This window comes from Ischnura elegans, chromosome 7 (genome assembly GCF_921293095.1).
Source record: "Ischnura elegans chromosome 7, ioIscEleg1.1, whole genome shotgun sequence".
Taxonomy (NCBI): Eukaryota; Metazoa; Arthropoda; class Insecta; order Odonata; family Coenagrionidae; genus Ischnura; species Ischnura elegans.
The window spans coordinates 5,716,758-5,744,117 of NC_060252.1; the positions used below are offsets into that span (position 1 = coordinate 5,716,758).

At 39.7% G+C, this 27,360-nt stretch overlaps 1 protein-coding gene across 1 annotated transcript in view; it reads right to left on the bottom strand.

Moving 5' to 3' along the window:
* Positions 1 to 27,360, bottom strand: part of LOC124162500 (ankyrin repeat and BTB/POZ domain-containing protein 2) — a 113,242-nt gene that overhangs the window by 50,215 nt on the left and 35,667 nt on the right. Inside the window, exons 3-4 of the mRNA XM_046539064.1 lie at positions 6,475 to 7,023; positions 4,186 to 4,622 (exon numbers count right to left, since the gene is read on the bottom strand). Of these exons, the coding sequence (XP_046395020.1) occupies positions 4,186 to 4,622; positions 6,475 to 7,023 (986 nt within the window). The remainder of the gene's footprint in view (positions 1 to 4,185; positions 4,623 to 6,474; positions 7,024 to 27,360) is intronic.

Here is a 27,360-nt window from a genome sequence, read left to right on the forward strand (position 1 = left end):
GACGGAAAAGTGAAGTACGGCGAGGAAAGAGGAGACGCATGGCAGATTTCCCGCATGCAAAAATAAAAAAAGAGGAAAGTCACTCCACGACGCCCAAGTTCAGAGATTCTCTCAGCCCACAGTGACCCTGACCGGAACCAGCCAAGGAAGCCATCTCCATCCACGACACAGAGAGCCGATAAGTGCTCTTGTCACCCTACATTCCGTCCCCCCCTGAATTCAGAAGATCCCCAAAGAGCCCCTTTTTCCCCCATTCAAGACCAGAAGAATCGAAAAAACAGTCCCTTGCATTCTTTTTATTTTGTTTGCCCTCCCGTTTTCTTCGTGAGTGAGTGAACAATTGTAGTGTTTAGGACAGTGTGTTCATATTAATATTGGCATTGTTTATAGTTCACCTGTATCATTTTTGTATTCACGCCAGACATTCGTTAAAAGCAGAGTTTTTGACAAATTGTTCTGTTATTGATTGATAAATGTTTATTTTTATTTTTGGAAAGAACCAATTAATTTTGTTTTCATTATTATTTCACTGGCCAGTAGTGTTTTTTTAAGGTTAAGAGAAATTCAAGTATATCGGGACTAGCCACGGTGATGACTTTTACAGAGTCACCCGCAATGCACAAATTGTGCGAAAAATCTACTAAAAATGCTGGAGGAGACGCACGGCAGATTCACCGGGCTGGAAATCAAGGGATTCGGGTTCGAATCCCGGTCAAGGCGAGTGATTTTTCATCTGTGGATTTTTCGCACAAGTTAAGAGAAATGGTCAATTTATGTGTTTTATTGTATATTTCAAGATTGATTTGTGCATTAAATGTTTTGTTGAACTCGTAACTTGCAGCGTAAGCCTTTGTTATTTCATGCACACCAGCCCTCATTCAGCAATAGAAACCCACCCCACAACCACTTCCTTCTTTCTTAATCCCTCTTTGCTCCCCCCACCTCCCCTTTCTCCCGACCAACGACCCGTCCGTCCCCGACGAACCCTCCAAACAAATCCTCCCACAGTCCCACCCACCAAGGCGGGTTACAATATATAGCTCTTATTAATGCAAGGATGCACTACGGAATATCTTTTTTGGGAGATACATGCAACATTAGTGTTAAACCAAGTAAAACTATACAAAACAAAATACAAAAGGCGATTTTATGATCTTCCAGGACCATATTAAGAATTAATCATTCTGGGAAAAAATATCAACCAAATCCTTCCACAAAAAATTTAAGGAGTAACCAAATTACATCTGTTCCAAAACCAGTTAGGTATTTGAGTTACATAAACACTTCTATAATTATCTAGCCACAAGATATGACATTAACGTACTATGAGTCAAGATGTCTTCACTTATAAAATGGGATACTGGTTACTCCATACCTACTGGTATGATACTGGTTGGTTCGGTTCTTTTGTCCTTGGTTCAACTGGTTTAGAATTGGAATCAGAACCAAAGCTAAACAGAATTGGTGCCAAAATACTTTGTGCAAAAACAAGTTTGAAAACTGTTCTCCAGTATTATTTACATTATGTACTTTAAATAGATTGATGCTATGGATCCATTCACCATTGAGATAATTTGATGAATAATTTTAGGCAGTTTTCGTAATAACCTATCAAAAATCATTATGTAATAGCTTTTGACAAATTAAGCATTGAAAATCAAACATTTGATTGAGAACTGGAACCAAGAATTGGGACAGAAACTGACAGTAGGAAACAAACTGCAATCAGAACTGACTATAAAGTGGAATCAACAAATGCTTATAATTATTGTGCATATTTAAGGGCAGTCAGCAGCCTGAGCTCTTGCTCGGTATAGAGGCAAACATTCACATGACACATTCTTGGCCTCAAAGAATGAAAAAGTTGAAAGAGAATAACAAAGGGCTTTTGAATCAACTGGCAATACATACAACATTAGCCACCTGGGACTAATGCTTCAGCTCCCACCAATCAGTGCTCAGGCAAGTAACAGCCACAAAGGCCAATCTGAGGAATTACTCACACTGCCATGCACTGGGCTAAAATACATAGCGGCCACACACAGGGGAAAATTTCACAGGTAATTTTAAGTCCAACAGCTGCCAAACACATCATTGTGCAGGATAAATTATGTAAATGATGCAAATCAATATGAATGTCTCATATCATCAGCATAAAAGCACATGTTATGATGAGATGCCTTTCTTGTGCTAACTAAATAGCAGTGATGGAGAAACTCACGCCACAGAAACGAGGACAGGGAATCGTAAAAGCAAAGACATTGAATATCCCTCTCTATTCCCTGTGATAGCATACCATTCAGTCCACAGCTATCTAGCAAATATTAACCCCTCAACGCCATCATGCGTACCCAGTACGCGCCCTTTAAATTTCGTATGCCGCCGTTATGCGTATCCAGTATGCTTACTGACCTACTGTATATAATATTTTTTCTCCGCCAGATATTGTATGTTAAATTAAAACTAATTGCTCTATCTTTTGAAGAAATGTGTTTCCTCTCCAATAAAATATTCATAGCGGCTTTATGCCTTCAAGATTTTTTTAAAATGCTTTGATAAAATTCTGTTTTAAACCATCGCATTGACGACTTTGGTCCAAAAACTCAACGCCTTCCTTCTACTGTTCTATCATGAAAACTTCCGCCTATTCTGCTTGAGAGACGTCGAGAAGGATCAGCTACTTTAGCTTGAGATACGGTATCTTCTAAGCTCAATGCCTTCTCTCCGTCTTCTCCTTGTTTGTCATCACCTCAAGCCCCAAGTTGTTTGGTCTGCCTCGTTAGTCCTTAGCGTCCTAAGCAAAGGGGCCATGTGCTTCGCTCTGCATTTATTTTTTTCTGGAAAGTAATCAACGAAGATAAGATTCCGTCTAAACAGTCAGCGTATACCAGGGCCCCTTCGAGATATTTCCTCGTCTCTTGAGGGAGCTTCTAAACCACGAGTGACCACGAGCTTCAGTCCACTAGAGTCATTCATGCTGTATGGTGTTCTTTCAGGCAGTGTGTTGAAATTCTCATGGGGTGTACTTCCTGTGTGTGGTATTTTTTTATAATTGGGGATCCTACGAAAAGGGAATAGTATTGAAAGGCAATAAAGAGACTCGGAAGTCTGTTTGTGTGTTAGGTTATAGTAAATTCATTGGTGGGGTGAATTTCAAGGACCTGTTATTGCATTCGTACCTAATGGAAAGAGAACGCCATTACAAGTGGTGTATGAAGTTATTTAGGAGACTATTGAATGCCACAGTCCTAAATTCATATGTTGCTCATAGGAAAAACACGTATAAAAATTTGACTTATCATTTCGCGTGCCATTGGTCGAGATAATATTTTTGAAATATCCAACGTCATACGAAATGTTTGGAAATTGCCATCACTCATTGCACAATTTAGTACCAAGACTCACAGAAATACATTTCCTAAAGACAATTCCTGCAGCTGGGAAGAAATCAAAGTCTCAAAGGAGGTGTGCAGTTTGTGCCTAATATATATGGGAAATGAAGAGACTGCGTGTACTGGTGTGAAAAATGTGCAGTGGGATTATGTTTGGATTGCTTCAAATCATGTCACACGAAGCAGATTTTCTAAGGTAAATCATTTGAATATTCACATATTGACGTTTGAAACATTAGCACGTGATTACCTTTATGAAATGATATGGTAATAATGGAAAAAAGTCAGAGAAGAGGGCGGAGTGGTAAATTTTCAAGTAGGCAAAACGGGTAATCCTATCGAAAGTATCCAATCTGTTATGAAATTTTCAACCACAAATAACTTAGTAACATCATGTAATTGTATTTTTTTAATGCATGGAATGTTAGAGATCTCGTAGCTTATTCGAAACCAAATTAAAATCTTTCAAAATTGAAAATTTATTCATTAGTTCGTAAAAGGAGATACATAAAACAATAAATATTTTTTCAAATCGCTCGAAAAATTATTATGTAGTAGCGCATTATATCATGCAAGTTTACAAAAATTTTCAACGATACTGATTGTATATTATGAAAGATATAAATTATTGAATGATAGTACGCCAAAAAGACGAAGTCATTTAAATCTCATCCGGCCGCTGAGATGGGATTTAATTAATGTAAACGCTGCGCTTGAGGGGTTAAAGAGTCCTTCCACAAAAACTTAACAAAGCTGGCTGACTGGCAGAGCACAAACGCAGGCACACACGCACCTGTCGTCCTCGGGCACGGCGTGCAGCGCAGAGCGGTAGTGCAAATGGTGTCGTGAGGGTGCGGGGGCCGTCGCTGCAGCTGCCAGCAGGGACGAGGAGCCGTTTGAGGATGATGACGATGTGGAGGCCGATGAGGACGACTCGACGGCAGCAGCAGATGATGAGGGGGCGGCGGTGGTGGTCGAGGGTGGTGGGAGGGGCTGCTGAGAGGGAGCGGATGTCGCTGGCGTGCCAGTGGCGGAGTACGTGTAGGGAGAGGAGGAGGATGGCGGGGGCAGGGGGGGAGAGGGGGGAGCGAAGGGCGGAGGGGGAGGGGAGGAGGACGAGGTGCGCCCTCCGTCCGACATGCTTGCGTGGCCAGACGAGCGATTCTCGTCCGAAGATGACCCACCGCTCCCCCCCACCAAACCACCATTGCCAAAAGAGTCCTGGCGACGCTATAACAGATAAAAGAGAAGCGATTATTAAGAATCGGATAATGGCATAAAAGGTAACACTTTTCCACTTGATTAAAACTACCCTGAATTCAGAAATATATTGCAAACTTATAGATGATGCTCAGATCAAGGCTGTTTTCTGGGTCTCTCCAAACATTCAAATAAAGTGGATACCTGCTCATAAAAATACTTGTAAAATCCACTAAGTACAAATCCATATTGTCAACTTGAATACTTCACTTTTTTTTAGAATCAGGTCCAATGGTATAAAATTTAACTTAAAGATATAAATTGTACAACCAGCTACATAAGAAAAGCCAAAATAAGAGGACACAAAAGCAATAAAAGCATCTTATTTGAAATCACAAGCGAATTTGCTAAGGCTGAGATTCTCTCATCAGTAACCTGAATTTGAACTCTTTTGAATCTGAACTCTTCTCACTGAGAATTTTAGTTTTTCCACCATTTGCTCAAAGGTCTTACAATTAGAATTCATGCTGGAACAGAGACAACTAGTTATTTATTCACAACACTTTGGCAGATTGAGGCAGTGGAGGGTACAGATGGGTGCTTGGCTCTGATTGGAAGTATTCTGATTGCTTTTCATTCAGAACGGTTGAATCTGATTGGTTGCAATGCAATCAATACTCTCTGCTTTTGAAAATTTTCACTCCAATGATTCACTTCTAAGGTTAATATTTTATCAGAATGAGCAATTTTCAAACTCAACAATTGCATCCCAAACCAATTGGAACCGACTGCTCTGGATGAAAACCAATAAAAATAAATTCAATGTGTCGAATGCAACCCTTCATGGAAAAATAGGAAAAATGGCAATCATTGAGGTGGCTCTCCAGTGCAAGTTTTTATTTCAACAGCTCAACTAGCAATGTTTAAAGATACCACAAAAAGGGGTATTGGGGACGATTTTCAACTTTGAACTAATGTAAGGCCAACACAAAGAGTTTTAATGTCAATCAAAAGATAACAAAAATGAGTCTCTGTATGAGTATTATCCGAGAGTGATTTACATAGCCAGGGGCGGATCCAGGATTTCTTTCTGGGAGGGGCACAAGCAAGGCCGTATCCAGGATTTTGTTCAGGGGGGGGCACAAGGATACCTTGTTATACAAAACGAACGAAATTATAATGGGACCGTATTAAAAATCTATCATATTTTAAGGGTCTGGGGGGGGGGCACGTGCCCCCGTGCCCCCCCCCTGGATCCGCCTATGTACATAGCCATTGATAAAAATTACTTGCCCCAAGTAATTCAAGTAATGCCATTAATTGGTAATTGGAGGACATTTAAAAGCCACTTGTGGATAAGTAGTCGCTTAAGCACTCAGAGGCATACAGCAAAGGTGTCTTGAGGAAGCCGTCAATTTCCACCCATCGCCATCAAAACAACCTCAATCCATATCCTGAGCATCTTTCTGATTTTCCCTCGTCACTACAGTCCAGCCGACAAGAGTTGTCCAATGACAGCATCACTGTAATCCCCCAAATGCACCTCACACCCTCCCCTAGTCATACAACGTTGTCACATGCATATGAAGCACCGAGACAAGCCTGAGCCACCAAAACAAGGCCTCTCTTCATATCACCAAAACAAAAGATTCTTCCGTTGGGTCCTTCATGCTTGTAGTCCCTTTCGGCTCATTTCTTCACAGAAACCTTTTGTTTACATTCAACAACATGGGCATTTCCCTTTCTTAGCTGGCAACCTTGCCCCCTACCCCGATCTTGACCCTTCTAAATGTCACCTGGCAACTCTCGGCGGTTGGACTGTAGAATTGCGTTCAACCTGCTTTGAGCGCCTGCGCTTCTTCCTGTAACGCCCATTACCCACCTGCAGGAGTCGCAGTTCATCGACGCTCAGGTGGTGTGGGAAGCTGAGGATGTTCCTCCGCCTGGCTTTGGGCTGCTTGCAGCAGGAGGGGGCCGGGGGCGGCAGGGGCCCCAGACGAGGGCCTGCCTTGGGCCTCTCCTCCCCTACCCTCCTCTTGGGGTCCTCTGCGTCTACCTCCTCGGCCTCGGGGGGGCCTTCGCCTCCGCCCCCGGGGGCGGGCGGGGGCGGAGGCGGAGGGGGCGGGGGTGGTGGGGGTGGGGGTGGAGGGGGTGGGGGCGGAGGCGGGGGCTGTTGAGACGACGACGCGGCGGCCCCCGCCCCCTCCAAGTGGAACTGCGCCGAGTACAAGTGGCTGCCGTTGGAGTGCTGCTGGCTGTGGTGAACGTGCGGGGGCGGAGGGGGGCCTTCGACCACGGCCCGGGGCCGCTGGGGCGACGCCGACTTGCCCCCGAAGGCGCACCGCCCGCCCTCCCAGCCGCCGCGCGCCCCCCGCAGCAAACCACCGGCACCCACCACGCGCTGCTGCTGCTGCTGTTGCATAGCAACCCCCTGGCGGAAAAACAAAAACAACACAGTCAGCGCTGACATTCGATTCTTCACCGCAACTTATGCTTTCTTTATTTTCGGAAATAGCCTTTAAAAACCCACAATTTTCAATTCGGTAGCGACGGCGATAATATTATAATACACACTGTGCACAGGCGCATGTTAAATTAACCCGTATGAGTTAATGACTAAATTCATGAACAATTTAGACGGAATAAAACATTTACGAATGCACAAACCAAATTAAAACGGGTTTCTATTTTTTGCACATGCATTCGCACAAGTTGGGTGGTTTCACGTTGCTTTTTAGCGTTCATTTTCACGTTCATTCATTAAAACATTAACTCGTACGGGTAATCCTGCCTATACGGCAGGTAACGACCCAGAGGAAATACAAACCAGAGAGCGCATGCTGGCCAGGCAAAAACCAAAAGCTGATGCCAATAATGATGGGCATCCAAACTTTCACATTAAACTGGGAAATATATAGAGTCGGCTAAGATAATACCAAAAAGGAAATACGTAAGGCAGTAGGCAAGGGTCAGACCACACTTCATGCTCCACAACGAGTCTCATTTTCATGTATGGCCAGCCATTCCTCCTCTCTCCAGGAATGCACTCGAGGACGTGCAGAGGGCCACTCTACTTCCGAACAAGATTTCATTCATGTTTACGCATTCTATTTTCTTCTCTTCGGTTTTCAAAAATGTCCGCACCGCGGCGATGAGCGCAGAGCGATCCATTTAAATACTCTCTGTATTTGCGTTAGAGTATTTTCACTCGCGAGGGAGAATATTAAAAAGTCATGAATTCGATCGATTTCATCATCTCGAATACAATTTCGGTTAACACAACAGCTCTAATCAAAGCTAATTCCTCCGCGAAATTCGAACCGCTTTGCCGTCAGCGAAGCGAGTGGCAACTTTTGTAAATTTATTTAAATGCGCGGAGGATGAAAGCACATTTAGCGGCCTATGGAGAATTGGAATATTTATTGTAAGAAAAGATTTATTGCTAGGAAAAAATTACATTGGATTTTTACGACAACTCCGTTAATTTAAATTACCGTGTCCGACAAAAAAGGGTTTTAAAGATAATGTAAGAGCTAGAAGATCATGTACTTACATTCAAAATTCTTTGAATTTTTGGTGTTTTTTTTAAGGTTTTTAGGGGATCGAGACGGGTTATCCTCTCGATAATATGCAACCTCAAAGCGGCTGTACCTCCGTTATTTTGTAAGTTGTATAACTAAGAAATGTTTTTGCCGAAAATTTTTGTTATTTAATAATTTGCCGAAAATATTTGTTATTCAATATTTTACACGTATCTTTCATAGTTTTTGAGTTATCACGTAAACAAGGCAATGTTTTGATTGAGAATTATGAGAAACACATTAAAACTTCCATTATGATTTATTTGAAAAAATATACAATACAAACCGGTCCAAGAATATAAACATAAGAGAAAGGACTAAAATATAAGTAATAGAAGGGATTACACTATCAAATATTTTGTCTGATTTATAAAGCAATGGGTGTAAGAAAGGCTCTCACCAAATTTTACCACTGAGCGCAGAATAATTTCGCCCCTCGAGCAGTTTGAAGTTTTAACTTGAATTCCGCGCCAAAAACGTATTTCTCGGGCGACGCCATGTTGATGACGTATGAACCTCATGATATATGCATTGCTTGCATAAGGAGTGCATTATCATAGGCGTTATTTCGAGTATAAAAAATACTAGATAAAACGGAGCATTTTAATGAGTGGGAGGAAACCTTATGTATATTGTTGTGTGCCGAGATGTGAATTTACCTCCCGTTAAACGCCAGAAAAGTATTTTTTGTCGTGCGAAAAGACCCAGACCGGGGAAGGCAGTGGTGTGACGCTGCACGGAGACTGCATATTCCTTCAGAAATAGGCTGTTATAGAATGTATGAGGGCCATTTTAATGTAAATCTCTTCTGCTTCTCAAAGAGATTTAGTTTCCATTACTCCTTTGGTTGTCTTTGACCACACATCGAAAAAATTTCGTATGTGCTTAAATATATATACGCTTTCAACGGGAAATTTCACTTTTTAATTGCAAATATATCATTCTACCTCAATTTATGTTGGATATAATGATTATTTCGCGTGCATTTACTGCATATTTGCCCTGGTGTTCACTCTTTGTTTCTATCTTGCGCATTAAAAGCCAACCACTGCAACGGAAAGGATCTTCGACCCTAACCTGGTAATGTGTCAAATAGTACAAACTAATACATGATAATCTCAAATTTGTACTCCAGGAACACTACGATATCGAATTACTCACAATAAACAGTAAGAAGCACATTTGACTCCCGGTGCCGCCAGTTCTATAAATAGAAGAACAAGTAGTAAATAATAACTTTTCTTTCTTTTTTAACTTTTCTAATCTTACAGCAAAACAGAGAAACCAAAGGCAAATGCGTACTGAATGAATACTAGCAAATAGTTTGAACTATCATTAATCGAAAAAGAATAATTGACAAATACTAAATTATAATGTGTGACCCCTTTCGCCAGACTTCAAACTGTACGTTAATGCTAACGTCAGGATTTTGTCCACCATTTTTCTCTTAATTTTGAAAATTCGCATCGGCAATAATAAAACCATAGTATCAAATATAGCGAAATTACGATTATAAATAACCTGTTAATAATCAGAAAAAGGAGCAGCAAAAATTATGAGAGACAGTCCCGACCCCTCAATCTTCACTATCCCAGCTCAAAGCGTTGCTCACTAGGCAGCCGCCGCGGCGACCCGAGTTACGGCCGTCACATGACAAAAATCATATAATTATTACTTTAACCACTAAGGGTAAAAACCGTATGCAGTAAATGCTCACGAAATAATCATTACACCCTACATAAATAGAAGCGGAATGATAAATTTGCAGTATAAAATAATTTATCCCTTTGTGTGCATGCATATAATCACAAGCGGAATGTAAGCGGAGTGCAGCAGATAACTACGAAAGGAGTATAGGATGCTAAATTTACTTGAGAAGCAGAAGTGGTGCCACAAACTTTGTCCTAAAACTTTTGAAAGTGACTGTACGTGTAACTCTGATGTAAATATAAGTGAACTTACGGATATTTTCATGTAAAAATCCCCATCTCTGAGTTACTCTTTCATTTTGATGACAATTGTTTACCATTTTTCATAGTACGAAACTGACTTGAATATTTATCAGGAACATAGGTGGACCAAAGCGAGACCTCTGCTTTAATAAAATGCTGTTCCAACGAAATTTGAATGCTAATCTTAAAAGAAACGGAGAGAATCCCGAATTTCCTCCCTTCAGAGGGCAAGAAAACAGCCATAGCCATAGCACATTTGTTCATTTATTTCACAATTTGCATCCGGAAACTAAAAACCAGTAATAAGTAAAGGATTATATGATGGTAAATCCACAAATTAAAACATCCACGATATTTGCCGTGATTACTGTCTCTTTCAAAAGTGTAAACATTTCATCTTAAGAAGTTTCATTTTGATGAAATGATTATTTTTTAGACAAAAAATTGTCCAGAGTCCCTGTTAATAATGTCAGTACACTTCTGGTATCTGCCAGAACAAAATTAACATTGTGTTTCGCCATGACGATAAACTTTTGGCCACTATTTCTACGAACGCAGTGTGTTCACGGCTTCTTCAAGCATTACTCTCGCGACATTCATGAGGTTCACACGTCACGCGGAGTCAGCCAATAGAAATACGTTTCGCGCCGTGGGCGTGGCCGAAGCTCCTAGCGGACTTTCAAACCTACTTATCTCGGTTAAAAATCGAATTTGAGCTCTAAAATTTTGCGTGTGTGTTTTTCATTCATATCTTTTTGGTTTTAAATAACGAAAACCAATTTTTAATTTTGAGTGTTCCCTCCTACTGAGAAAGCTATATGCCAAATTTTAGTTCCAACATAAATAAACCTGCTTTTACTTTACATTTTTTATAATAGGAGAGACTCGTCTGTTTTCATCCGATAGCTCCTTCAATTTTACCCTTATAGACTTTTATAAGTGCTTATTTTAAGGTCGTTTCAAGCACTGCCAAAAGACTTTGCAGTCATTGTGACCGTAATATCAATTCTTTTTCCGTAATTTGACGCCAAATACACCAGTTCGAGTATTCGCAAAAAAATTCCCTTCCACTAATCATTTCCCTCTTTGCATTCCACTTCGATGATTCTTCAAAAAAACTTCTCTTTGTTTATTCTTAATATATATTTTTGTTCCTTACACTTATTTAATTTTATCCTAATAAAAAGAATCAAGTCACACGCAGAGTTTAAGAAGATTTTAATTAAATTTATTACACACATATACATGAAAATGCCATCTTATGATATAAAAAAGTTATAATCATGGCTCTGCAATGTTTGGCAATACGGGCGGGCCTGCAAGGGGGGGCGCGCGCCCCCTGCGCCCCTCATCTTTATCCGCCACTGCTATTGGGAGAGGGATGATGGGATAAAACACCCCCACCCCCAATAGTCTCAGAGAAATAAAAAAGTTATTTAAAATTATTGTCTAGTTTTGAAATTGTATAACTACATCTGCTTAAAGTTAAATTTTAAGTTCCAAAATTATGTCAAATGCATATCCAGGAATTTCGCCACCCCAGGCCATCCTATCCCCCCCCCCTATATCAAAGCATATTCCTAGTCACGGCCCTGGTGATGCATACATGAAAGGCGTGATAAAAAAGACTCCGATTAGGTACTTGAAAAAAATTACTTTTGCAATCACAAAATTCAACGTTTTCGTAAATTATCTTTATTTGCAACACACTCACAGTGGTAAAGGATCATAAAAAATAAACGAAATAAAGGTGCCAGAATGATAACGAGATCCTGATGCTATTTTTAAAACGGTCATTCGGAAAAGGTATTTTACAGTTTTTTTTTAGATTTCACTACAGTTTCAAGGATTTTTTTTAATATTTGGCGCAAATTGCTGATCTTAAAATCTTATAGAGATAAAACACTAATTGCGGAAAGTTATTGGTCGTTATCGAAGAACAGAGTAGGCGACTAATGCTTAGAGCCTAGTTCATAAATTGGGAAGCAGGAAGGCGGGTCGCTTGAAAAGAGTTAATCTACATGTACGAGATACTGTGCAAGCCACCCTCAGGGTGTGTGGCAGGGGGTGATTGCACACCTGCAGGCATGCAGCACTCACCATAGCATTAATCAGAACTACTTGCCGGACACAGGACAAACACATCGGACAACGACACGCGGTCAGACGAGAAACTATGAGAATGATAAGGACACGAACATGCAACCATGACAATAAAACTATTAGAAGGTAATAGAAAACGAAAAGTTAGCTTACTTAGTTTTTCATAACATGCCAAAAAATACATGTAGATGGCAGGAATTGACAATTATAGTAAGTTATTAACTATACATGCAGAGCCTATTTTACAAAGTCGGAGTCGAGCTATTCTAGAGCTCAACTGTAGCAGGTATTGTGGTCCCTAATTGTAAGCGGAAAAAACGACATCTTAAATCTAACGTTTCAGCATTCTGCTTCCCTAATCTTATCCATTTGATCGTTTCCGCCGTAATGATTATCCTCTCTCAAAGCATTTTGAAATTCAGGCAAAAAGTATTTTACTCAAAATTTCCGCAAAAGATATAATCTAATTTTTTCCCTTCTATCTGTTAGACTTTCCCATTCTAAATTCTAAATTAATTCAGTTACAATAATATGTTTATCGTAGCAATTTTAACTAATCTTGCTGCTCGCCTCTAAATTCAATCTGTATCCGAGATCATCTTTAATGAATAGGGATCCCATATTTGTATCTACTATCGTGAGCGTGATCCAAATGCGGAGTCACGAGAGAATTAAATTTAATAACATCTTTCTTTTACGTTTTAATCGATTCTTTACCTAAGTCCTAATATACGATTTGACGGCCCGCAAATTTCCTGAATGTGCTTTACTCAGGATGAATCCTGGGTAAGAGACAGCGGCGGATACATATGAGGGGAGCGGGGGGCACGCCCCTCCTTGTGCCCCTCCGCACGCATAGCCTAACATTTCAGAACCACAATTGTAACTTTTTTATATCATAAGATGGCTTTGTCTTGTGTATGCGAATAATCGATTTTAATATAACTTTCTTAAACGTTGCATGTGACTTGATTATTTTTTATAACGATAAAAGTAAAGGTAGTACAAGATATCTTTTGCGCTCCCCCCTCCCCCTTTCGTTTTTTCTGCATCCACTACTGGTAAGATTTATTCCTCAACCGACTCTGTATTTAATAACTTTGCTTCATTAATCGAAAACGTTTCGTTGGGAAAGACTTCCTTTGTCCAAAAATTCGTCATTACACACTCGTTATGGTTTGACTCTAATATGGTAGTCTCCTTCATCAAAGAAAACGAAAGGCATTGATTGCGATTCGTTACCCACCATTGGTGTATTCATAATATACACATTATTTGGTTTTAGAAATACCGGTTTAGACGAATGGCAATGGTCAATTTTAATTGCATTTCAAAAAGGCCAGATTGGCACCCATGCGATGCCACTCCACGTGACGTCACAGGTACCTAGTTTCTATACGAGTAAATAGCAGTTTTACATCGTCTAAGATTACCAATGCATGCATGAGGCACAGAGCTCAGGGAAACATGTCTTAATTATCACCTATTAAAACTGGCTAAGGTCGGAAAGTTTTCTTCGTTTGATAAGGTATTAATCATCCTTATTTAAGCCAAGCGCTACCAGCTAGCATGGTACTCTGCTACCTGCTAGCATCCTGAGTCGTATCAGCGCTCAGAGCCTCGCCCCAAGGTCACCTCACTTGCGGCAGCGGGAACCAGAACGACGTCACACGGAGATTTCCCGGCATTCATACTTACCCGTCGCGTTTTCGCGCGCTTGAAATTTTTCACTTTTCATTTAATCGCGAAAAATTGACATCGTCATTCAAAAATCTAAAAGCGTGAAATACGCACTCCAGGAGTAATAATCTTTCAATTTAGGCAATAAAAAATAATAGGAAACCACCCTATTGCCACGTACCACAATAATCGTTTCAAGAATTGAGATCAATTGAGCGCAATTCTGTCGGACTCGCTGCTTATATAACTTTTTTCCTCTGGTGAGAAGGGGAGGGACTCTTCGGAAGAAACCACTTCCCATTGTTCTCAAGAAGTCAAGAAGTTAAAACTTCAGCTCGACGCCAGTGAACCTTTCTCCGGCTAAGGAGCTCCGAGCTCTATCCCAACCAATTTTCCACTTTCAATTGTAATTTTTCATCTAAAAACTATTTCCTTGATTAATATGCTTAAATAATGTCAAAAAATATATATCGATGGCTAAGTTCTAACAACACGTATCTCAAAAAAGCAACTTTTCAGGAGAGCAAAAATACGATTAATCTTTTTTACTCGTACACTCAAATTAAAAACCAAAAGTTCATAAAACTGAAAAAGAAACTTTGAATTGAAACTCTTAGTTTTCAAACATTCGTTTGAAAACTAAGAGTTTTTTGCTTCTATTTTATTTTTTTAATGTTACTACACTCATTTTAAGATACCTGTCTCAAACCGGCCGAATTTGAGATACGTGTTGTTGTAACTTGTCCATCGATATCGTGTTTTGTCTCATTCTCTATCGATAGCGTGCATATTTCAATAATTCAATTCAATAAAGACGCCTAAATAACCATTTTCCGAAAGTCATTCTTAGACACGCCCAACAGGCGGCTCTTGTCGTGATTGACCTCCAGAAAAGGGGAGTTTAGATGCAGTTGGCTGAAAAAGGTCAGTTGGCGAGAAAGAGAGAGAGGGAAGGGTGAAACGCTCGTTTCCATTGTTCTCAAATAACTTGATATTTTCTTTCGAAGATAATCATTCTTCACAACAACAAGAGCACGGCGCCATCTGGGTTGACAGAGGCCAGCTGGGTGGTCTCGGAGTTTACAATCTATTTTTGGTATTCATTTAGCTAACTTTTTCCATCTCCCATTATAATGCGGAAGAGTGGATTTTTCTTAATGTTAGAAACAAGAAACAACGCAAGGATGGGAGGAATGGCTGAGCAGCGGTGACCTGATTTGTAGGAGCGCGTGACGTCATCAACTAATCTGCCATGCCTTTGTTTCTAATTAGGTCAGGGCGGAAAGAGTTTTAATACTCGACTTGGGAAACACATGAAGTCATTGTCGACATGTCCGTGTTTTCTAAAAATTAAATTGTGGATAATAGTATTTAATTGTCACATTATTTTATGACTGTTAGGACAAGATTGGATAATGTATCTAAGGAAAATGCGAGATGGAGAAATTTCACCGATTGTATTAGTTAACTCAATTTCAATACTAGGAATATTTGCGGCAGTTCGCTGCTATAGTTCCAAAAATAAATGATAGGTGGCGTCCACTCCACGACAATTATTTTTTTACATGCGCCGAAACTGCGAAGCAAACTTTATCGCTACTCCTAATTTTATTTATTGCTTTTTTTCTAAAACCGGCATTTGGGCTTGAATTCATTTCCCTCAAGGCTTTTTTAAAACGGCATGAATTTTGCTATAGACGCAGCCATAAAATATTTTTATTTTTTTAATTGATAGTTGGACGAATCACAAAACGTAGCCCGTGTTTACCACTGTGCGTCTCAGCCGTCAACCGGTTTCGGCGACTCATCGCCATTCCGTCAGAGAGAGAGGTTAATAAACCCCCCGAACCCCCCACCCGGCCGCCATTTATACCTCGCACATGAGAGGAAGGGGTGGGGGGAGTAACACAAAATTTAAAAGAGATATAGGAGAGCAAGGTCGGCGAAGCCATGGTCGCAAGCACTGAGGAGAACGGAAGGAAAGGTCGAGGTCACCTCAAAGGAGAGAGCCTCGAATTGGGGAGCGATTTTAGACATCCAAGCGCGGGAAATGAGATTATTATTATTATTATTCCAGTGGCATTCATTCTAACGGCAGAGTTCAACGAAGTTGAACTTACATTTATTGTCGCACGATGTCATTTTATGTGCCAATCCAATTTCGTTTACAATATTTATGCGCTAGGGAAAGTATTAGCAATAATTAAGAAAGAATTTTAGGATATCATTGCATGAAAACGATAAAAAGTTTATTCGCTCCCTACAGTTCTCTCATGGTAGAGTTCGATAAACATCAGCAATTATATGCATTCGTAATTTTATGGTCCGCTTCCCTTGCTCTTAGAATAACAATTCTTAAATGATTCCTAGGGATAAAAATAACCAAACAAACGCAGGACCACAGGGAAATACTTGTGAGGGGGAAGGCCTCCCCTACCCCCACCCCCCGAAATGAAGAAGATCGATAAGTGAATTAAAAGTTACTGACAATTTTCCACAAATATGCACCCTTTATTTCACCTCACAATCGCTCTAAACAAATTTCGCATCAACTTCAAAGTATCACCACGAAATGTATCGGATCTGTTAGAGAGGTGAAATTTAAGTATTTCAAGGACTTTAAATTTATCAATACGTCAGAATTCCCAAGGACTAAGCCTCAAACAAAACTCTATACGAAAAAAAAAGGATTAAGTACTGCAGTCTGAATTAGTTCAGTGAAGGATCAGACGGATGGACCGAGTGTGTGACGAGGAAGTCCTAAGAAGAGGAGAATGGAATAGAAAATAGAAAATGAAATTCATAATTCCGGGACAAGTTTGTCCCTTAGGAACATACATGATTATAAATATAATAGAGTCAGAAATATTACAAAAATATGTAGATTTACATTAAACATCGATGTCACAGAATGCGACTTAATATATGACAAAATAGAACAAAAAATACATATGTATAGATAATGGAATAATATATATAATTATCAGCAAGACAAACGTATGAACTCATAAATACATCTGATTTTATTGGCTTTAGCACGATATTCAGTTAACCTACAATATTCAATTTACATGCAGCAATATTTCATTTTGAATTGACTTGCATTGAGACGGGAGAGAAGAAGCCACGAAAAAGCCTTGATAATAAGACATATAACAATATAACACAACAATATAATCGGCCTTATCTTTAAGAAAGACATCCCGATGAAGGCGATTGTCGAGGGTCAAGTAGGTGGTAAGAACGGAAAAGGAAGACCTCGAACGAAATATATGGAACAGGTAAAGAAGGGTGCGAAAGAGGAGAAATACGTAAATGTGAAAAGATTAAGCTGATGAGAGAATTGAGTGGATAGTAAAACCGATCTTAGGATTGTTGACCGGTGATGACGAGCATATTTAAGGTACTCGTTGAAATTAGAGATTCGTTCGTTCCATACCCTCGTGCATTTAACTAATTCAGACTTCGGCACTTAATTTTCCTCACTCGGTTGGGGCAGGGCTGGATTCTCTTATTCACATATTCCCCCAATCAATAAATTACAAATACAAGCAAAGATATCTGTCTCACTCATGTCTATTATGAGGAAATTAGGAAGTTATATCCATATCCATCAAATAACCATTGGGTTTCAGCGTTATAAATAGAGATTCGACCACATTAACAAAATTTATTTAAATTTTACGCAGTCATCAGCATGGCAAACTCATCCGCTCTTGTCAGGCAACGCGATTAGGACGTTTACGGGAGAGAGTTGCAAAGACGAGCACTTTATTTTAAAGCTTTTTTCCAACGCAGACAATAACGTGCAAAGGTTTTAGTTAACTTTGTTCGATAATTTATTCTAATTGGACATTTTACAGTTTGATAATTGTATTTTCGTTGTAACTTACTCGAAAATACTACGAGGTTATAATATACTGCAATAATTCCATTGTACTCTTCACTGCATTGCATAGTACAATTGTATGCCTAAAAAAAGGGATTACTGTATCATGGAGATAAATAAAGACTGACACCTCTTTACTGATTACCATAACAATTATAAATGTATGAATTATTTCAAAGAGAAGGATTTTGTGTCATTTAGTATGTTGTAAATGACCGTCAGGGGGTGGGGCTCCCTAAGGCCTCCATCCCTCATGGTCCATAAGGGTTCACAGTGCACAGTTTTGTATTTTGCTTTTATGGAATTCTTTCCCTCAAAATCGAGGGTTGAGATTGTTCAATGGAGTAATTAAATATAACCAATTCCCATATTATACTTATAGACGGCACCTCATTCATTTATGTAATTAGAAAAAAATTGATGCATATGTAATGACTTCATCAACTTTTTCGTAGGTACCGGAAAATACGTCGTTTAGGACTGCTTGTGCTTGTATTATAAGGTTAATGCCAGTGAATACAACTTTAGCTCGCCGCTTGGAAATTTCTACTAGCATCTTTTGTGCCGAAATAGTGTTTTTTTTTACGTGACGCAACTCCCGTTAATCTACTGCTGGTAATCACATGCCAGTGATTGTAATGCACAAAGTTTGACAAGGTTGAAAAACATCGGCCAAGAGTTGTAATTATCAGTCTTCCATCTTGATAGAATTGTAAACAGTGCAATTACGCTATAAATAAATGTCTGACAGTAATGTAAACATTGACGTGTTCACCTCCGTTGTTCAGCGTGGGCATGACATTTCACGATCAAGCTATCAAGATCAAAGCTGTATTTGAAGTTTATTTTCTAATATATCAACGAATATTAGTGAGAAAAATCACATATGCTACGTACACGTACATATGCTACGTACACGTACGTGGGCTACTTTAAGGCTTTAAATCAGTTAATAAATAGAAGTTTTCGGAACGAACTCGAACTGTGCCATTGCAGGCGTTCCCCGGAAAACACATTGGCATGTCTGGAGATTCAGCCCTGACTTCACGGTAATTTCATTAAAGAAGTTTATCACGGACAGGATATCCATATCCGATCGTGATTTAGAAATTGAGAAACTTGATGTAAAGAATGGCGAATACGCATCTTTCCGGGTATCTGTGAGTGCTGACGTTGGTAAATCTTTTCTGAGTCCAGATTTTTGGCCTAACTATGTGTCGATCAAGAGTTTTTTTTTCGGAAAGATCGCGTAAACCTCCCTCAAGGATAGTTCAATCAGATCTGATCGTTCTACACCTTAATGTGCAATGTTTACGAAATAAACTTCTAGAACTTGAAGTACTGGTCAATGAACTTAAACCAGATGTTATTTGCTTGAATGAACACTGGCTGAAGTCTGATGAATTAAAATCAATGTGTCTCTCAGGGTATCGAATTGTTACTGCCTACTGTAGGTCTAAGTTAAAAAATAGTGGAGTTATGATTTATGCTCATGAATCCATTGATATTTATCCTGTAAATGCCCCCATTTTGAACGAAGACCAAATCTTTGAGAGTTGTGTGACCGGCGTCACTAAGAATAACAAATGTTATGTAATTGCTTCTATTTATAGATCTCCTCAAAGTGCCTTTAACGATTTTATTGTCAAATTTAATGTTTTCCTTGAGATGCTGCTTAAAGCACCGGAGCCTTCCAATATCATTATTGCAGGTGATTTCAACTGTGACTTGCTTCAAGATTCAAGGGATCGAACTGACTTTCTCAATTTAATCACCAGCTTCAGTATTCAAATAACTAACTTCAAACCAACAAGAATAACTCAATCATCACAAACACTTATAGATAATATCCTCACAAATATTGATCTCAATGCCACAAAAACTGTTGTGGTAGAAACTGACATCTCTGATCATTTTCCCATTCTCACTACAGTATCAATCAAAACTCATTCTACACACAAAATGATCAATAAAAGAAATTTCAGTGATCACAATGTCGCATATTTTCAATACATTCTTCAAGCTCAGGATTGGTCTGATGTATATCGTGCTAGTTCCTTTGAAAAAAGCTTTCATGCTTTTTACACTACCTTCCAATATCACTTTGATGTGGCTTTTCCGCTAGAAACCAAGAAAATCCAGAATTACTGTAAACGTAAATCCTGGGTCACCAAGGATATTCAATTTTACTCGAAAGTCCTTAAAAACCTCGCAATTGAATCAAAAGCATCTGGTAATGAGGATTGTAAGGCACATTACAAAGAAATGAAAATATGGTATAGGAAATTAATTGTAACTGCAAAAAGGACGTTTAATGACAATACATTATTTAATGCAACCAACAAAACAAAAACTGCCTGGAAAATTATAAATGCTGCCAAAGGAAATCTTAAAAATCACTCTCTACCGAAAATGAAGGACACTACAACAGGCGCTCAAATAAATTACACTGCCCTTGCTGATCTTTTCAATCAACATTTCTCCAAAACTCCTAGCTCAACCTCATCCAATAATCCTTTCAGACCGTCATTCACCACTACTATGTCATTCTTTACCAGTCCCTGCAGAGAATCTGATCTCAAGTCAATCATTACCAAACTAAGCCGCAAAGAAAGTACTGGGCCAGATGAAATAACTGGGAAAGTGATATTATCCTGTTTTGATATCATAAAGTTACCTCTAATACACTTAGTGAATGAATCACTGAAACTGGGCATTTTCCCAACTCCACTAAAAAGGTCAAGAATAATTCCTCTCTACAAAAATAAGGGCAGCATTGATGACCTCAATAACTATAGGCCGATTTCACTACAGAATACATTTTCCAAAATTTTTGAGAGAGTCATGTACACTCAATTAATATCCTACATGGACAAATTTAACCTCTTTTCCAAAGACCAACATGGTTTTCTTCAAGGTAAGTCTACCACTTCTGCAATTTATCGAGCAATCGACAATATACTACTTTCCATTGATAACAAACGTGAAACTTTGGGGCTTTTCTTTGACTTCTCCAAGGCATTTGACCTTGTGAATCATAAGCTGCTCTTGTGCAAACTAGATAGTATGGGCATCAGAGGCACACCTCTCAACTGGATTGCATCGTACCTTCACAATCGATCTCAGACGGTAAATCTTTTGATCGATGGCACTAAACATACCTCTAGTATTTGTTCATCCTCAATGGGTGTCCCACAAGGGTCTATTCTTGGACCTTTTCTATTCTTGATATACATTAATGATTTACCTACAACTTTATCATACACAGATAATATTACACCAATCCTATACGCGGATGACACAAATGTGATCATCTCCTCCTCTTCACGTAGCTACCTAATTGATAAAGCTAGGCAAGTTACGGAAATACTTGGTAAGTGGGCCAATGAAAACCATTTAATTGTAAACGCTGAAAAAAGCAAATTGATTCATTTCTCCAAAACGAAAAATCTCTCATCAAGCCTACTTATTAAGAGTAATCACAAATCAATTGAGCAAGTGTCTTCTCTTCAGTTTCTGGGTGTATGTTTGAGTTCAAATCTTTCTTGGAACCAACATACTGATCTCTTGAGTCATAAACTAAGTTCCACATGTTACCTACTAAGACAACTCAGTAGTTCAGTAAGAAGGGATACACTCCTTACTCTGTACTATGGGGAGTTTTATTCCCATATCTTACACAGTATAATTTTTTGGGGCTCCTCTCATATCAACTCATTACGCATTTTCAGACTTCAGAAAAAGGCTGTAAGAATAATAGCCCAGAAACCATCCAGATACTCATGCAGACCCCTATTCAAGGAGCTAGGCCTTCTGCCTCTGCCTTGCATTTATATCATGATTACTGTGCTGTACATCAAATCTAATATCATAAGCTTTCCCCTTAATAGTGACCATCACCCCCATCACACAAGATGCAAGCATGACATACAATACACCACTACAAGAACAAACTTAAACAAACTGGGCCCGAGGGAAATGGGGGTACGACTTTATAATAAACTCCCTGCTGATTTAAAAAATATTAAAAAATTTAATGCTTTCAAAATACAATTAAAAAGGTTCCTTCTTTCAGGTTCATATTACTCTTAGGAAGAATATTACATGAGCTAAGGGCTTGATGGAATGTTATACGTGATTTTTTTTTTCCTTTCTTTGTTATGAGTGTTTTATTATATGTGATATATATGTACACTTATTTTATGCTTGTGATGTTTTTGATGGACGTGCCTTATACCTCTGCAAATGTACCTTGGTCTTTTGGGCAAATAAAACATATTATTATTATTATTATTATTTCATCAAAACGAGCTCTGTGATTGTAAGTTGTGCATGATTAATATAAGAATGGTAGTGACTTCCCGTTTTTGATGGTTGTATTTGCCTATTTTCCACTATATTTTCATGGTATGTACTAGTATATCGTTTGTGGATTTACCTGTATCATTGAAATACGTTGTAGCTTGAGTGTGTGTGTGTTGGCAGCGGAACCAATTCGCGTTCTCACACGTGAATTATGTGCAGACTGTTTTGCTGTGAATTTTTTTCGTGAAACCAAGGAAATAGAGAAACATTATCATGAAATAAAATATTATTTTAACAACAAGTGCACGTCTTAAGTTTCTTTGACTGCCTATTGCTTTTCATAGATAACTGCCTACGAGTTATTTTCAATTATTTTAGAAAGTGCTTAGTGCTCTTTGAATTGGCATTAGCTTCCCAAACCCCGCTACTTATTCGAAAGGAATGCAGAGCAACAGATATTTTATTATTAAACAGGAGTTAATTGTTTTTGTCTGTGATTAAGGTTCTCCAGTTAATTATATGTGAATGTCTCATGCGTACCGCGGAATAGTGTTACGCGTCATGGTGTTAGTGATGGTCAGAGTTATTTTATGGGTCAAACCCCTTTCGTGAATCGTGCTTAACGTAAACCGTAAATCGTGCGTAACGATAGTCGCCTTAGGCACGGCTATACGTTGTCGCAAGAACCTGGAGCTCTCTAATTTTTTTCTCGCCAGTTCGTACATTTTAGCGTTGAGTGACCGATCGCGCTGAGAAGTCACCGCCTAAATTTACTGGTCCTTTGGTATAAAATATTATAACACGTTTACAGGCCGGCCAACATTCTGACTAAGCTCAGAAAACTGTGTCCATTAACTAGTACTTGATCTGTTGCCAATTGCATGGACTATTTCGCAACTGCCGTGAGAGTATACCGGCAAAAACTCCGGAAATACATGGCTTGCAGAGATAGCAGGTGGGTGCAAAGATTGAAATTATATGGAATGAAGTAAGAAAGAAGCGAAGAACTTCAAAGAAATATATCACCAATACAATATTGAATTCCCGGACCCGCGCGTAGTAATTAAGTCACCAGTCCAAACGCTGAGTTCCACTGATAAGACACCAATTGTTGATAGGAAAATTCCACCTCTGGCATTCTGGTTGATAGGAAAATCTGACACCAACGGTTAGATACTGGCATTGAGGAATGTCCTCGTAGTTTAGGTTCGGGTTTTCAACGTGGGAATTAATGGTGTGCTGCCTTCGTCATTTGTAGGCACCGTTGCCAAGTAAACCGCGCGTAAATACGTGAATATAAGAGGGTAAACTTAAAAGTAAGGTCTCCAATTTTCATTGTCATTGAATATGACATTTATTTAAATTGTTGGAAAGGTCATGGTTCCAGATATTTTTCGATATAGTCTCCCTGGCGTTGGACGACTTTCCTCATGCGCACGATGAACTTAGAATGCGGTCGTCATTGCAGCTTCCGACCGCGTTGCGAAGATAGTCGTCGACCTTTTCTTGCACCGCGTCGTCCGTCGAGGACTTCGTCCCTCCTCAGTGTTTCTTCAGGGCGAGCAGCACGTGGAAAACATCGGGTGACAGAGTCCATCATCTCCTTCCTCACAACTTCTTCCGCACATTCTATACGGGCTGCCTCTGGTGCTCTTCGCTGAGCTGTTTGGGCATCCACCTTGGAGTGGACATTTGCGCGACTGCATAGGAATTTGTAGCACCATTTACCAACGTTTTTAACATCCATACATTTTTCAATGTAAACTTCAACCAATTGGAGATCAATGTCGATAAGTGCCCCCTCTGTACCGGTCAAAAATCATTTAACAGACCGAATTGCACACCTGGAGCCCTATCCAATAAGCCAATCTCTCGGAGAGTTCGTTGTTGGTTCTCGAAAAGACGTCATAATTTCGGAATGAGCTCTGTACTAAGGTCTATCCGAACTTTCCGTCACGGAAACTCGGCCGAGAGCGACCGAAATGACGGAGGTCCTCGATAAATGAGTTTCCGTTTCTTGGAATCGGAAAGTGATGTGCCAGCTGATATGTTTTGGAATATTTTTACCGCGACTGTGGTGTCGCAGAAGCAGGTAAGAAGTAACAAGTAATTCGCAATGCTGGCACGGTATGTGTACTAAAATTATGGGAAGTGGATGATTATGTACGGAGTTAAGAATTAAATGAAGTTACAGGCAAAACCAGTAGTCATCAAAGGCATTAACGCTTTTCAACAATGAAGTACATTTGGCATAGTGGATAGCATAAAAGCGCTTCCGAGTGACGGAAACGGAATCGGAGACGGAAACGGAAGGTTCGATTCCGAAATCTCGGAAACGAGGAGACTTAGTTACTGGATAGGACTCCTGACGGAGGGGAAGCTCCACGGTGACGGCTGCTATGCCAACTATGAGCGGTCGACAATGCAACGTCGCACCAAGCGCTTTATGCGGCGACGCAGCGACTTATGAGACCTTATTATTAAGTTTCCCAACGTAAACTGCTATCTCTGAAGAAATGAATTAAAAATATTCCGCATCCTAGAGCGCAAAAATCGATAGGTCACGATAACAATTATAAAAGTGCTTATTGCCAGTATTTTAATTGGGTAACTCTTTTCTTTAATGAGAAAAATGACTAAAATTAATAACGAAAACCACTGCCACAAATGAATACGTTTAAGGTTTAGGCTTTATTCTATCACTCACAAAATATTTTTGAAAAACTGAGTGCATGGCTTGTGATACTTTCGTGCATTGAAATACGCCATTACTTTTGATACGATGAGTAGAGTCTTGAGCTAACTTATAAATTAAGAAAAATTTGCACCCAAACACATACTTAGGGCTAAAAATATTTCTTATTAGACGCTCTAAAAAAATAAAAACTTCATTACATTCATCAATAAGTTATAAATAAAATAGACAAATTAACTATTTCCAACAATTGCAAAACGATCCTTGTCCTTGTGTGCTATGCCCGTTTTATAAATATTTTACATAGCTTTAAAAATCGTACAAGTTCATAGAACTTTTAGGTTGATTTAATATTTTGTTTCCTCAAACAGCAATAAAATATCAAACAGTTGGATACATTCTTAGGATAACGAGTTGCTTCAAAACGATCAGGCATCATAAGGCAATTAAATAAATCTGGTTTACATTAATTCCCCCCCCCCCCAAAGCCTCAGAGAAATAAAAGAATTATTTTAAAATATTTTCTGGATCGGATATATATATATATATAAAACTTCATCTGCTGAAAGTTAAATTTTAAGCGCCAAAATGATGTAAAATGCATTTTCAGGCATGTTAGTTTTCAAAATGTTTCCTAAACTCCGCGTTTCCAGGGGGGTAGCCACCACTCACCCTCCCTCATCCCCCCAAAGATTATTCCTAGTTACGCCACTGATATCAACATTTATACGTCGAAGTATGATCTCATCGTTTCCCGGCGAATAATGTCTTGTGGTTGAACTCGGGCTGTCCACCTGGTGAACGTCTTTAATCGATGCCGACGTTTCGAATACCGAGTCGATGTTCATCTTCAGGGCGTGTGGAGAGACAACTGAAGAGGAAAGCCAACTCGGTTTTCGAAACGTCGGTATCAAAAGTAAGTCCTGGTGGACAGCCCAAAATCCGCTTTGCCGCTGCGAATTCCTCAAAGCACAATGCCTTAAGTGTCGGCAATGAGACTGCCTAGATTCGAGTCAGATTTTTTTTTCACTCACAGAATTCAATCCAAAATGTTTGAAAATAAACAACGTTCAGGATTCCCAGTGAAAGATAGCGGCGTAGTGTATTCATGAGACCGAAAAAGGCATTCTCACGGCATTTGATCGCGGATGGGAGGAAAACCGACGATGGCTTCGACAACGGTTCATTATTTACAAGTGCTGTCAGAGAATTCGAATCTGCAGTGTGTATTGGAACGCCAATTTTCCCTTGATTGACGGTAGTTGGAGGGCTGGCTGGCTCCATCAGCCACGTGCACCAAAAAGACTCCAACTGTCCAATGGGCTCGAAATACAGTTTTTATTTTATTGCTGATACTGATAGTGTTAAACAAAACACAAAGATGTGTATTTCTCCGTGAAGCGATCCGTCGCCTAGTACTCGAACTATTCTCCTGTAAAAAAATCGACGGCCTCCACCTTTTCGCCGGCCAGTTGATGACGCCACGAACTTTACCGAGCGGGTCACCGCTTCTCCGCTATCCCTCGGCCTCGCGCATCGTGCTCCCGTGGTTCGTCGCTGTTGACGCTCTACGAGCGCGATTCCTATCTTCCCTGAGCGGGTTAATGAGACGGAACTCGAGTCACGTCACCAACTCATGAAAAGTGGGAGCCCACTTGCACGGATAGATAGTTCGTACTAATGAGCGATTTGCTGTACGAGGAAAAGTCTCTCCCGTTTCCACTGATACAATTCCATTACATTTGCATGATAATTTCAATGAGCTTGTGCGACCGAAATTAAAACGACAACATTCGAGACCGAGTAATGGGTCCATCCGGAAACCCTTCAATAAATACTGCGACGAACTGAGCAGTCGTTAAAATCACTCTAAAGCGCGCTTTTTTGGCAAGCCCTAAAACCCTGTTGAGACGGCTCGCAGGAAGTAGGTTCATCTACAAATTATCCCGCAAGCCGCCTAAAACAGCGTATGGTAGGGGATGTTACGACAACAGCCGTTTACATATATAAAGAAAATGCTCCAACAAAATTATGACTAGCATTTATTACAGTCCTTAATGGTTCGGGAGAAAAACGAATTCGCATATCTATCCGTTCGGCAAAACATCTCTCTTAATGTATGTCTTCTATCGGACCTGGAAATATAGAGAGGCTCTAATATTATGTTCTTCGTGTCGCTCTTTAAAAAAATCCACTCTCAATTGTTCAAGCAATCTAAGCCTAGCGCGCAGCCTCCGAGTGTCCAGCCGCTCCCAGCTTAATTCGCTTAACATCTGAGTAACACCGTCAGTACGCCTGTAGCAGTTTTTGACGAACCGCGCAGCCTTCCTTTGTATTTTATCCTGTTCGCGGATTAGTCTTTCTGCACCGAATCCCATACGCTCGCTGCATATTCAAGGTGCGGTCGGACGAGTGCGAAATAGCACCTTTCTTTTACTTACTCATCCGAAAATCTTCCCACAATAAGCTTGACGAATCCTAATTTCTTCAGGGCTATGCCGAAAATGTTCCTTAAATGTGTTTCCCACGAGAGGTTCGAGGTTATCGTAACTCCCAGGTACTT